The sequence below is a fragment of the Pipra filicauda genome, unplaced genomic scaffold (genome assembly GCF_003945595.2).
Source record: "Pipra filicauda isolate LSUMZ 115617 unplaced genomic scaffold, ASM394559v2 scaffold46_size3722508_pilon, whole genome shotgun sequence".
Lineage (NCBI taxonomy): Eukaryota > Metazoa > Chordata > Aves > Passeriformes > Pipridae > Pipra > Pipra filicauda.
In genome coordinates this window covers 3534088-3551609 of record NW_024104609.1, presented here as the reverse complement: position 1 = coordinate 3551609, position 17522 = coordinate 3534088, and the positions used below count along the sequence as shown (strand labels likewise).

Genomic DNA, 17522 nt, shown 5'->3' with positions numbered 1-17522 from the left:
GTTTTGCTACCAAAAGGCCATAATATAACAACTCCTGCAAGAAAGCTGATTCAGAAATATGTTATCAGACAAAAAAATATTTTGACATATAAAGTGAAATTCTACATCCACACAGAAGTCATATTTTTAACTAGTTGCATCATTTTATATTAGTAGTTTACATATTTAATATTCCCAGAACCAGACCTTATTAAATGCTGCAGTCAACAAGTTTAACAGATGAAAATTCAGATCGTCATATTAATACCTTCAGTTCTTTTAATCCACAAATGCAAATCTGTCCCTCGCCCTTCCGAGATTCTTTATACTTCCAATATATTTATTCCCATTCCTCTCTCTTTTTAACCCTTCTCTCTATTTGCCATACTATCTGTCTTCTTACAATTGCTTCCTTTCCCTGTCATTCCCTCTTTTCTGCAACTTATTTCCTTCCAATTTCTTGCACTGCTCACAAAACTGCTTTGGCCTTTAATTCTCCCTCCTACCGAACTCCTTCAAATGCTTTCATACATTTTGTGGAGCCAGACTACTCACAGTCTCTCTGTGGAAGTAGAAAAAAACCCCCATATTTCTAAGCGTAAATGAAACTATTAAGATATAAGTGAAACACTGAAGGAACAAAGAAAGAAGGAACAGAGCCAGTGTAGCGCTCAGTATTTGTAAAAGAGAGCTAACCACAGGCCAGCAGTTGAATGGCAGTCAGCAGTTAAACAATCTTAAACAGAAAAAATCATGTAGGAAGCCACAGTGCAGTATGCAGCGTTCCCCCTGGAGCACGTACAAGAAAAAAGTCCCCCTAAAATTTTAGCACGTCTGCTTTTTATCCCGCAACATAGAGACTAATCGCCCTCAGTGCCTGAGCTGGATTCCTCGCATGCTGGAGCAGAACAAATACTACTTTTTCACCTATCCGTCACACAAACATGAAAGATTATGACAAAAGCAAACCAGCACTAATCTTAGCACCTCACCGAGCTCAGAGCAAAACACCAGAGAACAAGGCAGCACACACAGACAGTAAAACACAAGCATCAAATGAGCAGCTGGACAGGAGCAACTTGCCTCTGTGCTTCCACTTACAGAACAGTCACGTTACCTGCTGTAGAGCAATATTAAAACACCCACAGATTTGGTAAGCAGAGGAAGCGTTTAAGAATTATTAGAATACCTTTCAATCTTCTGACAGATTGAAGGACTTCATCCAGCAGCTCAGGCATTAAGCCCATAGCTCATAACTGAGTTAAAACAGAGCTTTTACACATCAGTGAACTCAAGTTCCAGCTCTGCAAAATATACACTGTTAACACTTGGTCATCTACTCTGATGCTGCTCAGGAGCAGTTATGCATCTATCAGAAAACATAGAAGGAGGCTTATCATATCTCTTTATAGCTTCCAAGGCTGGGATCATTTGAGCTGAGAACATACCACAATCTACAAGCTCAAAATGTTGACCCAACCAGATGACCTGCTCTCCTTCAGTTTTTGGCTTCACATTAGCTTTTTCTTTACTCTTTGACCACCTTTCTCTGCAATATGCGAGCCCTAAACAATGCAGAGGGCTCCAGTGCATCAAAGTAATTCTCCTGTAACTCCCTTCCAGCAAATTCAGGTACTACCAGTGAGGTTTTGGAGTGAAAAATGCCAGCAAGGGAACTCTTGCAGGTTTTTCCATTATGCCCAGACTTTTCCAGATTTGAAGGAGGTGGAACAACCACAGCACGAAAAAAACCTCCAGGTGGAACATCTACCTGGAGCATTTGCAGTCAAGGAATATGTTATGGTCACCTTTACAGGAGGCAGCAATGTCCATGTTACAGCACACTTTGGAAAACACTGGAAATTGCTGTAGGTCACCAGTAAGGCTTTGCAGTTGGACGCAGAAACTCAGAAAGCCTGGACACATAACTGAATTCTCTTGGAGCTGGGGAATGGTTACACAATCCCAACAGTGTGTGAAAAACAAACCAGCAAAAATCCTTTGCTGCTTCCCTCTCACCAGCTCCCACCCTTTAAGGAACACAGATCAGAAAAACACAAAAACTCCATGGTAGAGAAAAGATTGAAATATTAGGGCATGGATAACTTCTTCACAGTGACAGCCTTTGAAACAACTGAAAGCTTTTAACATAGCTCCTCAATTCTGAAAACAGCTGGCAGCAGGACAAGTATCTCTGCAGCATCTCCACATCACCTGAAATAACAGCCATATATATTTATACCTTATAAAGTGTGTGTTTATATGGGTATATACACACCTTATATATAGGCACACATAATTATAATCTTTAATAAGATTAAATTTCCAAAAAGGCTTAGAATGAGACACAAGTAGGTACCTACTCTTTCACAGGCTAAGTAGGGAATACTTACTTCCACTTGCTTTTGACTATGCTTCTTTTGGTTATGAGATTTTCATTATTTTTAGATGGAGGAGTTCTGGAGGGGCCATTCATTGCAAAGAGAACTTATGTTCTAAAGCCTACAGCTTCAACAGACTTGGGCCCCTAAGGAGGAAGCATACTCCTCTCCCCACTCCAAACAGTCTCAAAATAATATTCAGATAAAACAGACGATGAAAAAACCTTTAGGAAAAAAAATATCAAAGGAATAAATACTGAAAAAAAACCCCAAAACAGCCTCAAATAAAAGAATGTACCTTTGACCTCTGGTAATTCAAATAGAGTGTTAATCACCAAAGGATTAACACCCTCTGTATTATAAATAACATAATCAGTCATCAGGAAATTATAACACCCCATATAATGAAGAAACACTGAAGTCTACAGTGCCCAAGCAGTGGAATGAGAAGTACTAATATGAGAACCTAACATATTGTATCAGTTCAGTAAGATTCTGCAACTTCAAGCATTACAGAGAACAGCTCAGTGCTTAAACAGGCACATCTCTTTCCCTCTACGTGTACCCATGGCTCTATGTACATATATATGTATATGCATGTGCCCATGTGCTATATAAACACACAAAAAATAATTCACACATCTAAACCATTATATGCATTTTTAAAATTGTTAAAAACCTCTGCATATATAATCTCCCTGGTTTTTTTTTCTGAATAATTTTATGTTTATTGAATTAAGAGCAAACACTTTCCAATATACTTAAAGCAGCTTTCTACATTCAACATAATTACTTTTTGCTTAAACAAAGACTATTTTTCCCTTATTTGGTTCTGTATTATAACCCAGTACCATATTAAATGTAGTAGTATTACTGCACAGAGGCATCAATGAAGAGAATTCTATCAAACACTACTTTTTTAAAGGGATGGAAAAAACCAAATCAAAGAAATTGCTACACACAATATTCAGCTTTGAAGGAGACACACAACTACCTCACCTCCTGCCATCTTCCCCATAACCACTTCCCCCCTTGCAAAGCTTCTCCATCCTATTTTCTCTCAAACCACACCATTCCTTTTTGCCTGAGAGCCTTTGCCATCCTTTCCTACTCTTTCTCAATCTCCAAAGCTTTTCCTGCCAAGCTTGTTTTCTATTCCCACTGTACCCAAAAGTTCCATTCCACCTACACACCCAGTTTCAAGTTTTCCAACCACTTACCACATTCTCTCCAAACTCCTGTCCCCCAAGCCCTTACTCACCTTGCTTTTAGTCCTGTTATTCCACCAGCAGAACAGCTCCTAACCCTCCTTCCATGTTTTCACTGGCTACTGGCACCTGCTGCCACTCTCCCCCTGGCCAACTGCAACCTGCGTTCTGCTGCCCTGCCTGCTTTTTATCCCCACCCTTTACTCCTTCAAACACCTGGAGAGGTAACTAAATAAGTAAACATCAAGAAGCCAGGTGAAGCAAATGAGATAGGAATTAGAACTTGCTCAGCACTTATTGTTTCCAGCTGTGTCTGTGCCCTGCTAATCAATCTCATCCTCTCCCCTCCCAGACAGGAGGGTTCCACAAGGACCAGGATCCCAACATTTCCTCAAGAGGAAAACCAGACCTTTTCCTTAATGTGGTGTACCTCATGAAGAATATAAAGAACAACTCATCTCAAAAAAGAACAACTGAGTTCAAATTAGTTTCTTTTGTAATAATACTTTCTGCTGAGACCCAGAGATCAGGGGAGAAAAGATCCACATCCTCAACACCACACCATGTTCTGTAAGAATGTAGTGTCACAGAATCTGATGACGCATCTGGGAGCAGGCAAGGCAAGGTTGGGATGAACACGGACAGCTCTTCACATGTATAAAAATATTAAAATTAGATGGGGAAAAGAAAGAAGAGTAGACTTTCTCAGTTTGAGAAGCCTTTACAACCTAAACTGCACTAGAGTTTTTCCTTTAAATTTTCAGTAAAAAAGACAAACTCCTTTAATACTTCTTTAACACTTTAGTTCTTCCCATTGCAGAGTAACAAGCAAATTTCGTCTTTTTCAAGCCCACTATAAAATCCCACAGAATTTCTCCAACCTTGTGTCATTTCATAACTATGAAATACAGTTTCTAAATGAAATACACTTTTAAACTGTACCATGAGAAAAAGCACAGCTTAATTAAGTTAACTAAGCTGATTAAGCCATGCTCTTTCACCTATTACAGGAAGTATTTAGCCCTGGAGCCATCCTAAAGGCACCTCACACAGTGTATGACATGTTTTCCAGAGATACTGTATATATTTAGTCACTGTGGAAGGGGAAAAAGCAAACACGCTATATGTCAGCATGCCAACAAAAGAACAGAAGAAGCATCAGCTGATAAAGCAGCTGTTTACATCTCATTCTTGTCTGGAAGGTAGGTATTACATTACAAGGGAACAGACAGAGTTAAGAGAACAGTACCCCACCACCTCAGATCTCACTGGTATAAAATAAATCAAGTAGGAACATTCTCTTCAAAAATCCTGGTCAGTGTCAATCTTGACATTATTACTGGCATCTTTGTATGTTAAGAAACAACTCGGACAAGTGAACTGAAAACTGAATAGATTACAGTAGCTTTATTTTAAAACAATTAATAATCTTTGTCCTTTGTTGCATTTAAATGAGTTTGTATCATGAAAAGAATTCTCTAAATTTTTCAACTGTTTCAAAATGTAAAAAAGCAATTTCTAAAATAAAGACACAGCTAAATAGCAGTATTCTTATCTTGGCTTTTGCTGGTACAAGGCTGCTGCTCTGTGTCTCATGAAGATTTCTGGCAGAGTGAGAAAACCTGGTCAGTATCAGAGTCTTTCCTGGGACCTGTCTGAAGTGTCGACAAGCAGCTAAGCTGAATATTAATACACTCTCCATCATCAAAAGCTGTTGCATACCCAAAGGATGAAAAATATTTTAATCAGCTTTCAGCTTGTCTAGCAGAAGTCAGTTTATTCCTTCGGGATTATACATCTATGTGCTCAATTTTTGTCTTCATGCTCTCTCTCCACATATATTACTTTTGAAACTAGCAGCAAAGAGCCTAAATCTGCTGTTTTGTTGGGAAAAGCCAGCTAATGCTGTGATTCAATTATAGTATTTTACATTTAAGAAGAAAATGTAAAAGATGAAAAGCAAAAAAAAAAAGTTGAGAAAACAGTCCTGTTATCAAGTTGTTTGACAGTAGGATTTCTTAAATAAACCAGTGGGACTTCTTTGTTTTTTTCAGTATTTTTTCAAATTTTAAAGAGTTTTCAAGACTGGTTCCTCTGTTGTCTTACCCATCTTTTCTCCTCCCCAGTAGATTCCTAATTATTGATACTGCAAATTCACAATTCCTTTAGCATAACAACCCCCAGTGAAACTGACCCATGAATGTATAAATGTTTTATAAAATTGTGTATCAAGTATATCCTACATGAAAACCAACAAAAGATCAGTAAGGGAAAAAATGGTTTGAAGAGCCTTGACTGTACAATTGTACCTGCCTGGCAATCTCTCCTTTCTCTATTGTCATTCCTCTGAGAGACAATGCCAGTCCCTGCAAGGTTGCATTAATGAACACACTAACTACAGAAGACTTTTTAAAGTCTTATTATATTATTATTGTAAAAAATATTATAAAAAGTCTTATTATTATACTAATAATCCTAATTCTGTATATTTTGAAGCCTTTCAGAGGCATCATAAGATTTCAGACTAAGACCCAGACAGGACTTGTACTGGCTTTTGCATTGAGCATCTACATAAATGCAATACAGAACTAATTTCATCTTACCTCATCCCTCCTTCCTGGGGGATAAATGTATTACCATTGGACATGCAACACCATGGTGCTCTTTCCTCTTCCTCATAAGAAAAGACAGAAATGTAAGGCTATGCTGCTGAAAGACTTTCAGATACTTTATTATATCAAGGAAGTCTGGAAAGTACAACCTTTGTGTACTTTGATACTACACAGCATCAGCATAAATTGGTTTGTACAGGCTAATCTTAAAATAATTTCTATCATCCATCAGCAACAAAACCAATCATCAGTTTTGAGCAAGGGACTGAATTTTGTGGTCCTATTACTGCAAATGATTTTTCATGAAATGGAAGCATGACACTGGACAGAATATGAGACCAAAAGGATGACAATGAGTTAACTTACTCTGACGTGTGTCTGAATTACAAAAAAACCTCTTATAATTCAGTTATCCAAGCTGAGTCCCACCACAACATCACAAAACAACTGACCTTCTAGCTAGCTGGTGAGGCTTTAATCCATTAGCATGTAGGACACAGCTTGAAGATAGAGCTAAAATATAATTATTAGCAGTGTATATATGCATACATACACACACACATAAAAATAATCACTTCAGTTTATTACACAGTTATATTGATCCCTAGGCAGCTAGACAACATTAACTGATGCACTGTTCCCACCTATTAACAGTGCACTTTGTAGAACACTGTATGCTAAGCACGAAGTTGGATTCATCTTGAGCACAGCTCCACTGATGCCGTTCCTATTCACCAGCAACAATCTGGCCTGTTCTCGCCATTCCCTTAATTGTTTTACTACATTACAGAAATTCAAAATGAATCCTATGAAAAGAAATGCCAGTAGTCTAATTGTGATAAACAATCATATTGTTTTACAAGAATAATTTAGATTTGTTACACTTAAACTTTATATCACTGCCTCTGCTGTGAGAATTTAATATAGACTACAAATTCACTAGCAGTCCAAGGAAAACTGCCAAAATCTGATGTTCATTTGTGACATTTGAGGAAACCAGTAATTATCTTTCTACTGCAGAATAGTAAACATTATATTATATCTACAGCTTCAGGACTATTAAGCAGAAGCATGTGTAGTGACAAACGGAAAATGCAAAAAAGATTCACACAAAAGAACTAGACCTGGGAACTGCCAGGAGACAATCTAGGTCAGCCAAAACACAGTAAGCTCTTGCTGTTGTTCTTAAAAAGATACAACTTTCCCATCTGAAAAGAAAAAAAAAAATCTTATATGTAGCCCAAATTCTACAATTTCCAGTCATGGGTGGGAGAGGCAGAAATTTGTTGGGTTCCTTCAAACACAGGATGTTCTCTCCCTAGGACATAGCCAATAGTTTTTGAAAACCACACCGAAGTTACTTGCAAAAGTTAAACAGAGGGTCAGTGAAAGAATTAGCACGTAATCCATCAGAGCACAATGCTCTCCATGGCAAGTTCTGAAGCCAAGTTTTATTTCTTTATGTTCAAAAAGAAAGCTGCAGTAATGTTAAAGAACACACCGTAAAAACTCTATTCGCCCGTGATCTTGTTAGGAATTAGAAGGACTGATGATCAGATGGGAAAGAAAAGGCATCAGTGCAGCAACAGCAGCTTTTCAGAACACATCACCTCCTTTGCCTACCAAAGCTATTTGGAAAATGAAACAGCTGTATTCTATTTTACAGTGGTTACAGAGCCACTAAAATACGGATAGTAATAAAACCATGTTTAGCAACACTAGCTATACTAAAAAAAAATAAAAATTACAGCAATGTAGATAGTGACATTTTAGTCATACTGCCATTTGCTTTCACTTTCATTAAAAATCACAACTTCCCCTAGTTTATAGCAATCACAGTACAAATTCTTCCTGCCAAACCACTGTAATACACAGTTTTAATACCAAACCATATTCTTTTTTTCTGTGTAGCATGTCCATAAACATATGTACACACATACAAATCAATAAACTCTATATCTAATCACTTCTATGATTGCATAAATAAGAACTAGAAATAATTTTAAATACTGGTAATAATTGGTAATAAGAATAATTTATATATAACATATACACAAATTCTAAAAATAGATTAATTTCTTTTCAAGAAATGTTATACTTAATGTTCAAATACGGCCTTTCATTCCATTTTTCTACTAGGAAACAGATTTCTAAGAACACAGAATCATATCACAGAATCACAGAATGGCCTGGGTTGGAAGGTACCTTAAAGATCATCTTGTTTCAGTCCCCTGCCATGGGCAGGGACACTTTCTACTAGACCAGGTTGCCCAGAGCTCCATCCAACCTGGCTTTGCAAAGAATAATTAGACCAGTAAAATGACAGCACAATGCTACTATGTCATTATTTCCACAGCAATTAATAAGCCTTGATAAACATACCATTAATACAAAGGTCTTTTGTTATTCTAGTGTATGTCCACCCAAGGTTCTGGGGGAACAATGGTGGAAACAGCACAGTTTTATACAATCTCCACTAGCCCTACCATACGGATTCAGCTTTCACTGAAACCCATCCACATAGTTCCCATCAACAATAAAAGGGCAGCAAAACCAGGTTCTAAAATATCCTTCCAGGGTTGACACTGGATTCACAAGGATGCAGCAGGAACCATGATCTCAGGTTTTCTCTCCCTGCCAGACCCTGGGCGACTGCAGAACTACCAAATGTAGTCCAATGCTCTCTAAACTCTTTTCCTATATTTCTCCTGCTGCACAAAACTGCAAGCAGTTGCCCCCAGTGCTCATACCCTATAAATGCCTTTTCACTAAACATAAGTGTATATGAATCAGAAGTTACATAAAGAAGTTAATTAGAAGATCATTGTGGTTAAAATCCCCAATATGGCTGAGTATGTATTTGTGTGTAAAGCATGCACATACACATACAGTCACACTATACATCAGCTCTAGTGGTCTATCCACTATGGAAGAACTTCCAACATGTGATGGAGAATCCTGGTTAAGCCACACTGCTCAGCTCAGACACAGAGATCCATTCACACAATTCAGATACAAGATTGTGGAATAACCCACGTGCACAGCTTTGATTTCTGCTGATCGTGGTTTATGCATTTATGCCTTAAATACTAACACAGAGCTCATCACATTTTACATGTATTTACTACACACAATTGTATACATCCAAGAGTACAAAAATACAGTGAAGACAACAGAAAGAAGCCCTGTTACAGTAAGAAGCACAGGGCAGTGGAATTCTAGCTATCCAAAACCGAAGCCCACCAAGATCCATTTGCATGCACAAGAACATCTACAAATGTCAGACTTGTAACTCAGAGGCAAATCCACCTGGAAAGCAAACCAGAAGCAGGACAGCACGCCCAGCCCTTGCCCCATCTGGTGCAGGCACACGACAGGCACAACTGCACAGCAGACCCACGGCCTCCCCATTTGTGCTGCCAAAAATGCATCTCACTGTCCCACAGGACAGAAACTGTCCCAAACTTTCCCTGGCTTATGCCAATTTACATTATAACCTTAATGTTTTCAATGTGATTTTCCCAGTATGCTGCACGAGTGGGAAGACTGCCCTTTGAACAATTCCAGTTTATAACAGAAATGTTACAGTGGTTCATATCAACGCAGCTTAGATCTCAACCAGCTCACATAAGGGTTAAAAATAGAAAGTACTATCCACTGGTTTGCTCTGATGTTCCTGTAGATATTGTCACTGGATGTATCCTCAGAAGAATTCTATTCAACACCTCTGTCTTTAAGTACAAAGCTGTAGGCTGTAGCAGCTTTAGGAAACATAAGTATCCTTTTTTCTGCTGCACAGTATCTGTGTGTGAAATTCTCTAAAGGGGTTTAAGTATTTACCCTGAACACTATCAGACAGTTTCTAAAATTTTCCTTATCCTGTTGCAGAAACACTTCAAAGAGAATCATAAACACAGTCTTTTGTGCTTTCAGCACACACGTTGTTTTGGAAGCTTAAGTCTGAATTCCCTCAGAATTGTAAATAATTTTTTTCTGAAAGATGTGCAATATAACTTTTTTTTTTCTTTTTACAGATTGTCAGTGATTCTACTACAGACAATGCTGAATCCTTTCCCCTATTTGTGACAGCTAAAAATATTGGGGTCAAGGAAATTAGTGCCAGAAAAAGAAAAAAAAGGAAAAATAAGTCTTCAGGATCAGGTTTCGTTGTTGTTGTTGTTGTTTAAGATAAAAGGCACATTTCCAGAAACATCTGACTCCCAGTGTTCACAAAATATAACCTGCCAAAATACATTTATTTAAAGGATCTGGCCTAAACAGATAAGGAGAGCCCCAAAAGACAAGAAATATGGCTAAAATTTGGGTCTTTGAGCTGCCATGTTGTACCCACATTTCACAGCTCATTAGGCAAATACGATATTGCCAAATGGCCCTCCAAAAAAGTGTGACACTGCAATATCTAAGTACAATGGGAAAACTAAAAGACAAATTAAAATAATACCTCAGAGTTCCTTGAATTTTGGCTGACAAGGTCAAACCAATTGAAATGTCAGTTAAGTAGCTATGCATTTTCTGAAAGAAGCTAAACAACCAACCAGCCTGTTTGTGATCCCATTATCTATTTTTTTAAAAATAATTGGTTAGTTGTTTAAAGTGCCAAAGTCTACAAAAGCTGGGAGAATTCCTTGTAAAAGCATATTTTGTCTTAAAGCTTTTCATGGTTATTCGGGAACTGAAATACTTTCGATTTAAATACATATTTAAACCCTTGCTTTAATTTGGAAAAAAAAATGGCTCTGGGCTGAGATTTTGTAGCTCAAGTTTCAGCCTAGACTCAATTCTAACTGTCAGGCTGTAAGCCCCTGACAATAGTGGCTTACAGCTGAAACTATGACATACTTCATATGTAGCAATAGTAGCAAATAATAAAATAGTACTCAAAAAGGAAAGAAAAATAATTTCACAAGAAAACAGCCTTGCTCTCTGATTTCAATTCAGTTGTATAAAGTGATAAAAGCATGTTGTTGAGAATAACAGTAGTAATAACATGAATAAATATAGTTCTTAAAAAAGTTTTACAAATCAAGGTGAAAGTTGTGCAGAAAGACACCAGTTTGCATAAAATGCCACCTTGGTCATTGTCACTACACAGAATGTAGATGCTTCTGCTTTTACACTACATTTACAAATTAAAAGGTGTGCTGCATTTCATTATCATCAGCTCTATTTTAAGATGCCGGAAAGTGAAACAAATGGTGTAACAATTACTTGTGTTTCAGTTATACCATTAAGAAATCACTACCTTGAGATCTATGTTTCATTCCTTTAAGTAGACCTTTTACTGTAGGCAAACAGTTGTGCTGTTACATGCAACTCAAAATAACTCACGCTTTTCTCTACATTTCAGTTCTACAATTTTTTTTTGTCTTGCCAAATTCTTGCATAAATAGGTGGGATTAAATGGAGCCTAGCCTGCCTAGCATAATTATATATGTTGTGATTTTATACTGCAATGAAACTGATACATTTTAATAATGCCAGTCTTGGCTCTTACCCACTAAAGTCAATAAAGGTTATTAAGGCCAACTGCCATATAAATACATTGCTACATTGCTAAATGGACTGTCAAAGCAGGAAATACAATTCACACCATATAGCACTGCAAGGGTCCTTTTTTTTTTTAAGGAATACTAGATTTGTTAAAAAAAGCCTTTAAAAATTCAATATGTAACTAGTGTAACCATACACGTTTACTTTTCATTCCACAAACAAAAACCATTTCACTGATTTACATTTTACTTTCCTAACATGAATCAACCTAAAACAAAATAAACAAACAAAAAGACTGTAGGACTTCTGCAGTTCTTACAGATATGGTATGGTGGTTAAAGATTTTCATAGCTAAAATAAATGTCAGATTGCAAGGTTTGCATGATATCAGACCCTGAGAGACAAATTGTCTCTCCACTGAATCTCAGAACAGCTACAGCAAGAGTTGCTCACATCACATGAGATTTCAGCTTTTCAGACTTCTCTTTACCCAGAAAGCAAAGCTTGTACAGTCTTTTTTTCAAATGGTAACTCTCCCTTTGAATTCAGCAAGCATTTATCCTGATGTTGCAGGTGATAACGTGTTAATCTTGGATGACTTTTAAAAAACCCCTCTCAAACATATGAATAGCCTTCATATTTTCAAGGGAGGGGGGGAAAAAAAAGAGAAGATTGGTTAAACTGCTTTGGATTTAATGGCTCATAAATTCATGAGGTAATATTGTGGGAAATGTGATGTTTTATCAGAATGTCATTCAAATGAAAGGTTTAACATTTACATCACAAGATCGAGCTCTAAGTAAAACTATCCTCAGGGAAAGAAATGCCAGGAATAAACATTATGATAAAATTGTGTGCTTGCTATAATGTACAAAAATATTAAATAAAGCCCACAGGTCTGAAGACACTGGGCTAAACTTCCTGCAATATCTTATTCTGATGTGACAGAGGAGTAATTACAATTAGCAGCATCAGAGATAATTTTGGAAACTTTCTTTCCTTCTTTATAGCTGCTTTACTAAACAAGAGGGAAAACTAAAAAAAAAAAGGCATACTGGGACCTCAAGACTGAATTTTGTATCACTCTAGACACACATATAAGAAAATTAAGTGAAGAATTGTTCAGCTCGCACACAAAAGAAAAATACAGTGCTTAAATATTTTCTTTTAAGAAATAATTCCTTTTAACCAGAAAACTTCTTCCAAAACTAGATCAACAATTCTAAGACATTTTTACTTTTAGCATATTACATGATTCATTTTTTTTAACAATCATCCAGCTAAAATTATAAATTTGGAAAAAAAACATCAACTGCAGACGACTGGGTACCTTCAAAAATACCCTTTTGATTTAACTTAGCTGTGGAAGCTAAGCATGCACCAAAACACTGCACTTTTTATGTTAAATTGCTGTTGAATTTGTTAACCCGCAATTGATTTCCTGTGTTATGGAATCTTAGAGATTACAGCTAACTTGAAGCAACAGGGATAATTCTTGATGTTAATGCCACATTTCGATGTATTTTTATTCAGGCTGTTCCTGCTGCTGCATTGAAACTGCGGCTCAACATTGTCCCCTACTGTCACCTTGTGGAACACCACAGGACAAAATGTAGGTTAAATCCAAAAAAACCCAGCCCATCTCCAAGTCCCAAATACAGTAAGCATCAAATTTACTTAGAGACTCAACAAAACAGACATTCTCAATTAACATTCTCTTCTGTCTCCTTCAATAGCTAAAATTAATTGTGAGTAATATGTTAAAAGTCATAAAACATTAAAGCAATTTTTAAAATTTAAATTAGAAGCAGCTTCTGTTTTGGCCCAAACTTCAGTTTGCTGATAAATATCATCCTGAGGCCTGTTGAAAGGAGATACACTGACGCCACCATGTTTCTAATTAGAGACACCTGGCAATGTCACACCAATTGCAGAAAACCTAACCCCTGAGAGCTCCAGAGTTTGCTGTTTTTCCATGTTCTCAACACACAATGCATATAAAATATCAAACATTCTTGTCTCTACCTCATCTAAGCCTGTGTTACAAGTAAGTTGTCATTTGAAAGAAAAACAAACTAAAAGATTTTTTTAAATTAGAAAGGTCATTCAAGACTGTGAGCACAAAAGAACACAAAAATGAGAGGAAAAAAACCTACATAAACAAGTTATAAATACTTTTTCTCCTTTTGTAGGAAAATTCAGTGTTCACTGTTTCCCTGTGACAATGGATTTCACAATTGAAAGTTCCACTTTTCCAGACATTTTTCCACATCTGGAACGTGCCACTGCTGGAGAAGCTTACAATACATTTGAGCAGCTTAGTGAGTCACAACATTTCCCTTGAGACTCAAGATTATGGTCTTGTTGCACCACATCTCCAGAGATTCAAACACACCCCTGCTTGGCATCCTCAGCAATATTACAAACTTTTCCAAGTCCACTACAGGCAAATTGAGCCTTTATGCTGTGACCAGCAGAAGTGACCGAGAAGCAACTTCCTGACAAAAACATGGAGATGAGCAGGAGACATCTGCCCATATAGTTCCTTCTGAGCACAAATCCAGCAGCAGACAACTGCTCCCAGAACTCTGACAGCACAGTGTCCCAACTGAATCTCTACCTAGACAGCAGCAGCAGCTGTCCAAACAGGCAATGCTGGCACTGAGTCCCTGTTCAAGGAAAGCAGGATGTACATTCAAGTACACAGGAACCATTATTACAATTATTCTTAAAACTACTTTCCTCTTGTTGGTTCTAGCTGTGGTGGAAGTGTGCAGGTACAGACCTCCAGATGACCAATCCTGTTCTTAACTTTCCTCTGATGCATTTGCCATTGCTGTCATTGGCAGAGTTGTCTATCTGGGTGTCGCACAAAGAAGTAGACAATGCAGTTTCATGTACCAATTTGTGTGATGCAATATATGACTGTCAGCTTATGAGACTGTCAAACCTTAAAAACAAGTAAAGTCAGGAAATAACTAAAATCTTGGGGGGTTGGATTTGATTTTGTTCACATTCTTTCTGGCTATTGGGGCATAAAAGTGAGAGGAGACAGTATAAGGCTGACAATGATTCTGTTTCTCATATGTTCTGAATGAAATTTAAAACCCATTACTACAGTACAATTAAAAACATAATTGTGAGTGCTCTCAGAATGAAGCCCTAGAGGCTTTAGACTTTAAAACTAGTACTTACCATAATCTCCATTTTTCTCCAAAATTCTTCCAGTTTAGCCATAGGCTTAAGCCACCAATCAGTGCACTTCAAATACCTCTTGCCTTGGAACCAAAACTGCCTAAGCCACTCAAATTCAACCTGCAAGATAAAAACATATGGCAGCATAAACATCTACGTTCATTATCTGAGGCAGGAATGGGGTAGTGCATGAATCCAGCTATACCTGAACAATCCCATAGAAAAGGAAACAGTCACCAAAGTACTCATTTCTAAACACATCCTTACACCCAGCTGTTTGTTCTACTTCTATTTCATGCCAATTTGTGACCTGAGCTACTCTCTTCAAACCCAGAGAATTGCAGACCCCAACTTTTTTTTTCACATGTGGTACACGTACAACAAACATTCAGGTTTCCTCACAATTCAGTCGAATAGGTACCAACTCTGGGTCATTGTGATTAATACTGGGTATTTCAAAATGTTTCCCTCATAGAAGACTGAAAAAACTTGCAGTGATAACATTGCTAGAATGCAGCCCACTCAATTGCTATGGAACAAGAGGGTGGAACTACAAGGAATCATAGTCTTTCATCCTTTACCAAACAGCCCATTTACCAGAGAAGACACTTTTCTTTAATAGTAATCCGTAGTTCTGGCCTTTAGAATTCCATATATATCTTTGTTGTGGTAGTTATGTTTCACACTAAGTTCAAAGATGCTTTAATCATTATTTGTACCACAAATCCCCGCTCAATTCCAAAGATGCAAATAAAGACAACTTACCAAGGTGAAAGAATAAAGAAAAGTGGCCAAAGCTGTCACCTAAGACTTCCTTTCCTGCAGGGGTGAACTGAACTGCTATAGAAATCTTAAAGTATCCCAGTTAACATTAACTAAAGGTTTGGTCAATAAATTAAAGTTTACAATAAAAGATACTTAAATTTCCAGTATATAAAAATAATATTAAAGCAAATTTATTGGTAAAATATAACATGATTAGCTGGCAGACACAGACCTTAGAATGTTTTTAAAAAAACCTGACTGTTAGCCAGTGACTCTTTAGCATAGAAGTTTGATGACATCCTTCCTAAAAAATGCTGAAGGAAACTTTGCTTCCTCTACAATATTAACGAGGTATGAAGGATCAAGTTATGGTTTGTGAAGAAAAAAAAAAAAGAAAATCAGTATATACCATTTTAGGAAGGCTGAGCATATCAATATTCAGCTAGAATTTTAAGAACTCAATATTTCTTTTTCTCCTCTCCCCACTTCTTTTTGAGTTTTTTGGCCTCTACCACATGATGTCTGGCAAACAGGTTTCATTAAATTAATCACACGGCCATTAATCAATGAAAAAAAATTCTTTTTATTAAAATCAATGTTAAAATATGATTCATCATGAATCTATTTCAGTCAATCTGATTTCTGACTAGTCATATTGATTTGTTACATTAATCTATGCAATTTCAGTCTAAGTCTGGCATATGGGCCAAAATTGATCCTATACAACATATACAATTTGACACAGGAGAGCTGCTTTTTAGGTGTAAGACATAAAGTTTAGCAACAAGCTAATTCATTTTCTGCAGGATTAGCTGGTCTCATCAGAGGTCAGTGAACCTAATTGCAAAAGCAGCTGTTTAATGATGTGGACTGACATCTACTACAGCTATCAAACTCAAGTCCACACTCATCTCACAGCATCTCTGTTAAGCTCTAAACTGAGTTAATAAAATGGGGTTTGGGGAGAAAAACAGTGTTTCACCCACCAACTATCTCCTCTGAGCAGCTAACTGTTGATTCTGAGAAAGAAAATCATCTTGATGAGGCAAGGGTGACAGGATTTCTCTATCCTTGTTTCAGATATATCCAAACATAAATACTTAAATTTGCTAAAATCACAAAATAAAAAAGACATCAAACTATTAGAGAGCATTCAGAGGAGGGCCACAAGGATGAAGGGGAAGCCTTATGAGGAGTAGCTGAGGTCACCTGGTCTGTTCAGTCTGGAGAAGAGGAGACTGAGGCCAGACCTCACTGCAGTTACAACTTCCTCACAAGGGGCAGTGGACGGGCAGGTATCAATCTCTTCACTCTTGTGACCAGTGACAGGACTCGAGGAAATGGCATGAAACTGAGTCAGGGGAGGTTTAGGTTGGATATCAGGGAAAAGTTTTTCACCCAGAGGGCACTGGAAAAGGCTCCCCCTGGAAGTGGCCACAGCACCAAGCCTGGCAGAGTTCAAGCATCTGGACAATTCTCTCAGGCACATGGTGTGAGTCTTGGAGTGTCCTGTGCAGGGCCAGGAGTTGGACTCGATGACCCTGATGGGTCCCTTCCAACTCAGCATATTCCATGATTCTATGATGAAAACCTCCAGAGATTCTTGCTATGCTAAGATTGCTTGGTATTTTTAATTAACATATAAACACCTTTTACACCACATCCATGTTTTAACAACAAAATGCTATCTGCTTTCCAAGCTGTATGTCCTCTTGCTTTCAACTGTGCTCTCTTCAGTAACATCTTTTTCTGTAGCAGGAAGGCACTCTTCTTGGCTTGTCTCCTTCCACAAACAGGAGGAGCTGTGCCACAAAAAAACCCTCATGACACTAAATACTGGAGAGACACAAAAAGCTCAATTCTAGCCTTAA

At 37.5% G+C, this 17522-nt stretch overlaps 1 protein-coding gene across 3 annotated transcripts in view; it reads right to left on the bottom strand.

The window, feature by feature from the left end:
- Positions 1-17522, bottom strand: part of FTO (FTO alpha-ketoglutarate dependent dioxygenase) — a 236512-nt gene that overhangs the window by 154053 nt on the left and 64937 nt on the right. For all 3 annotated transcript variants that reach the window (XR_005565376.1, XM_027732281.2, XM_039386146.1), the window contains exon 7: positions 14887-15006. Coding sequence is in view for 2 of the 3 variants with exons in the window: in XM_027732281.2 (XP_027588082.1) it covers positions 14887-15006 (120 nt within the window). In the remaining variant the exon portion in view is untranslated. The remainder of the gene's footprint in view (positions 1-14886; positions 15007-17522) is intronic.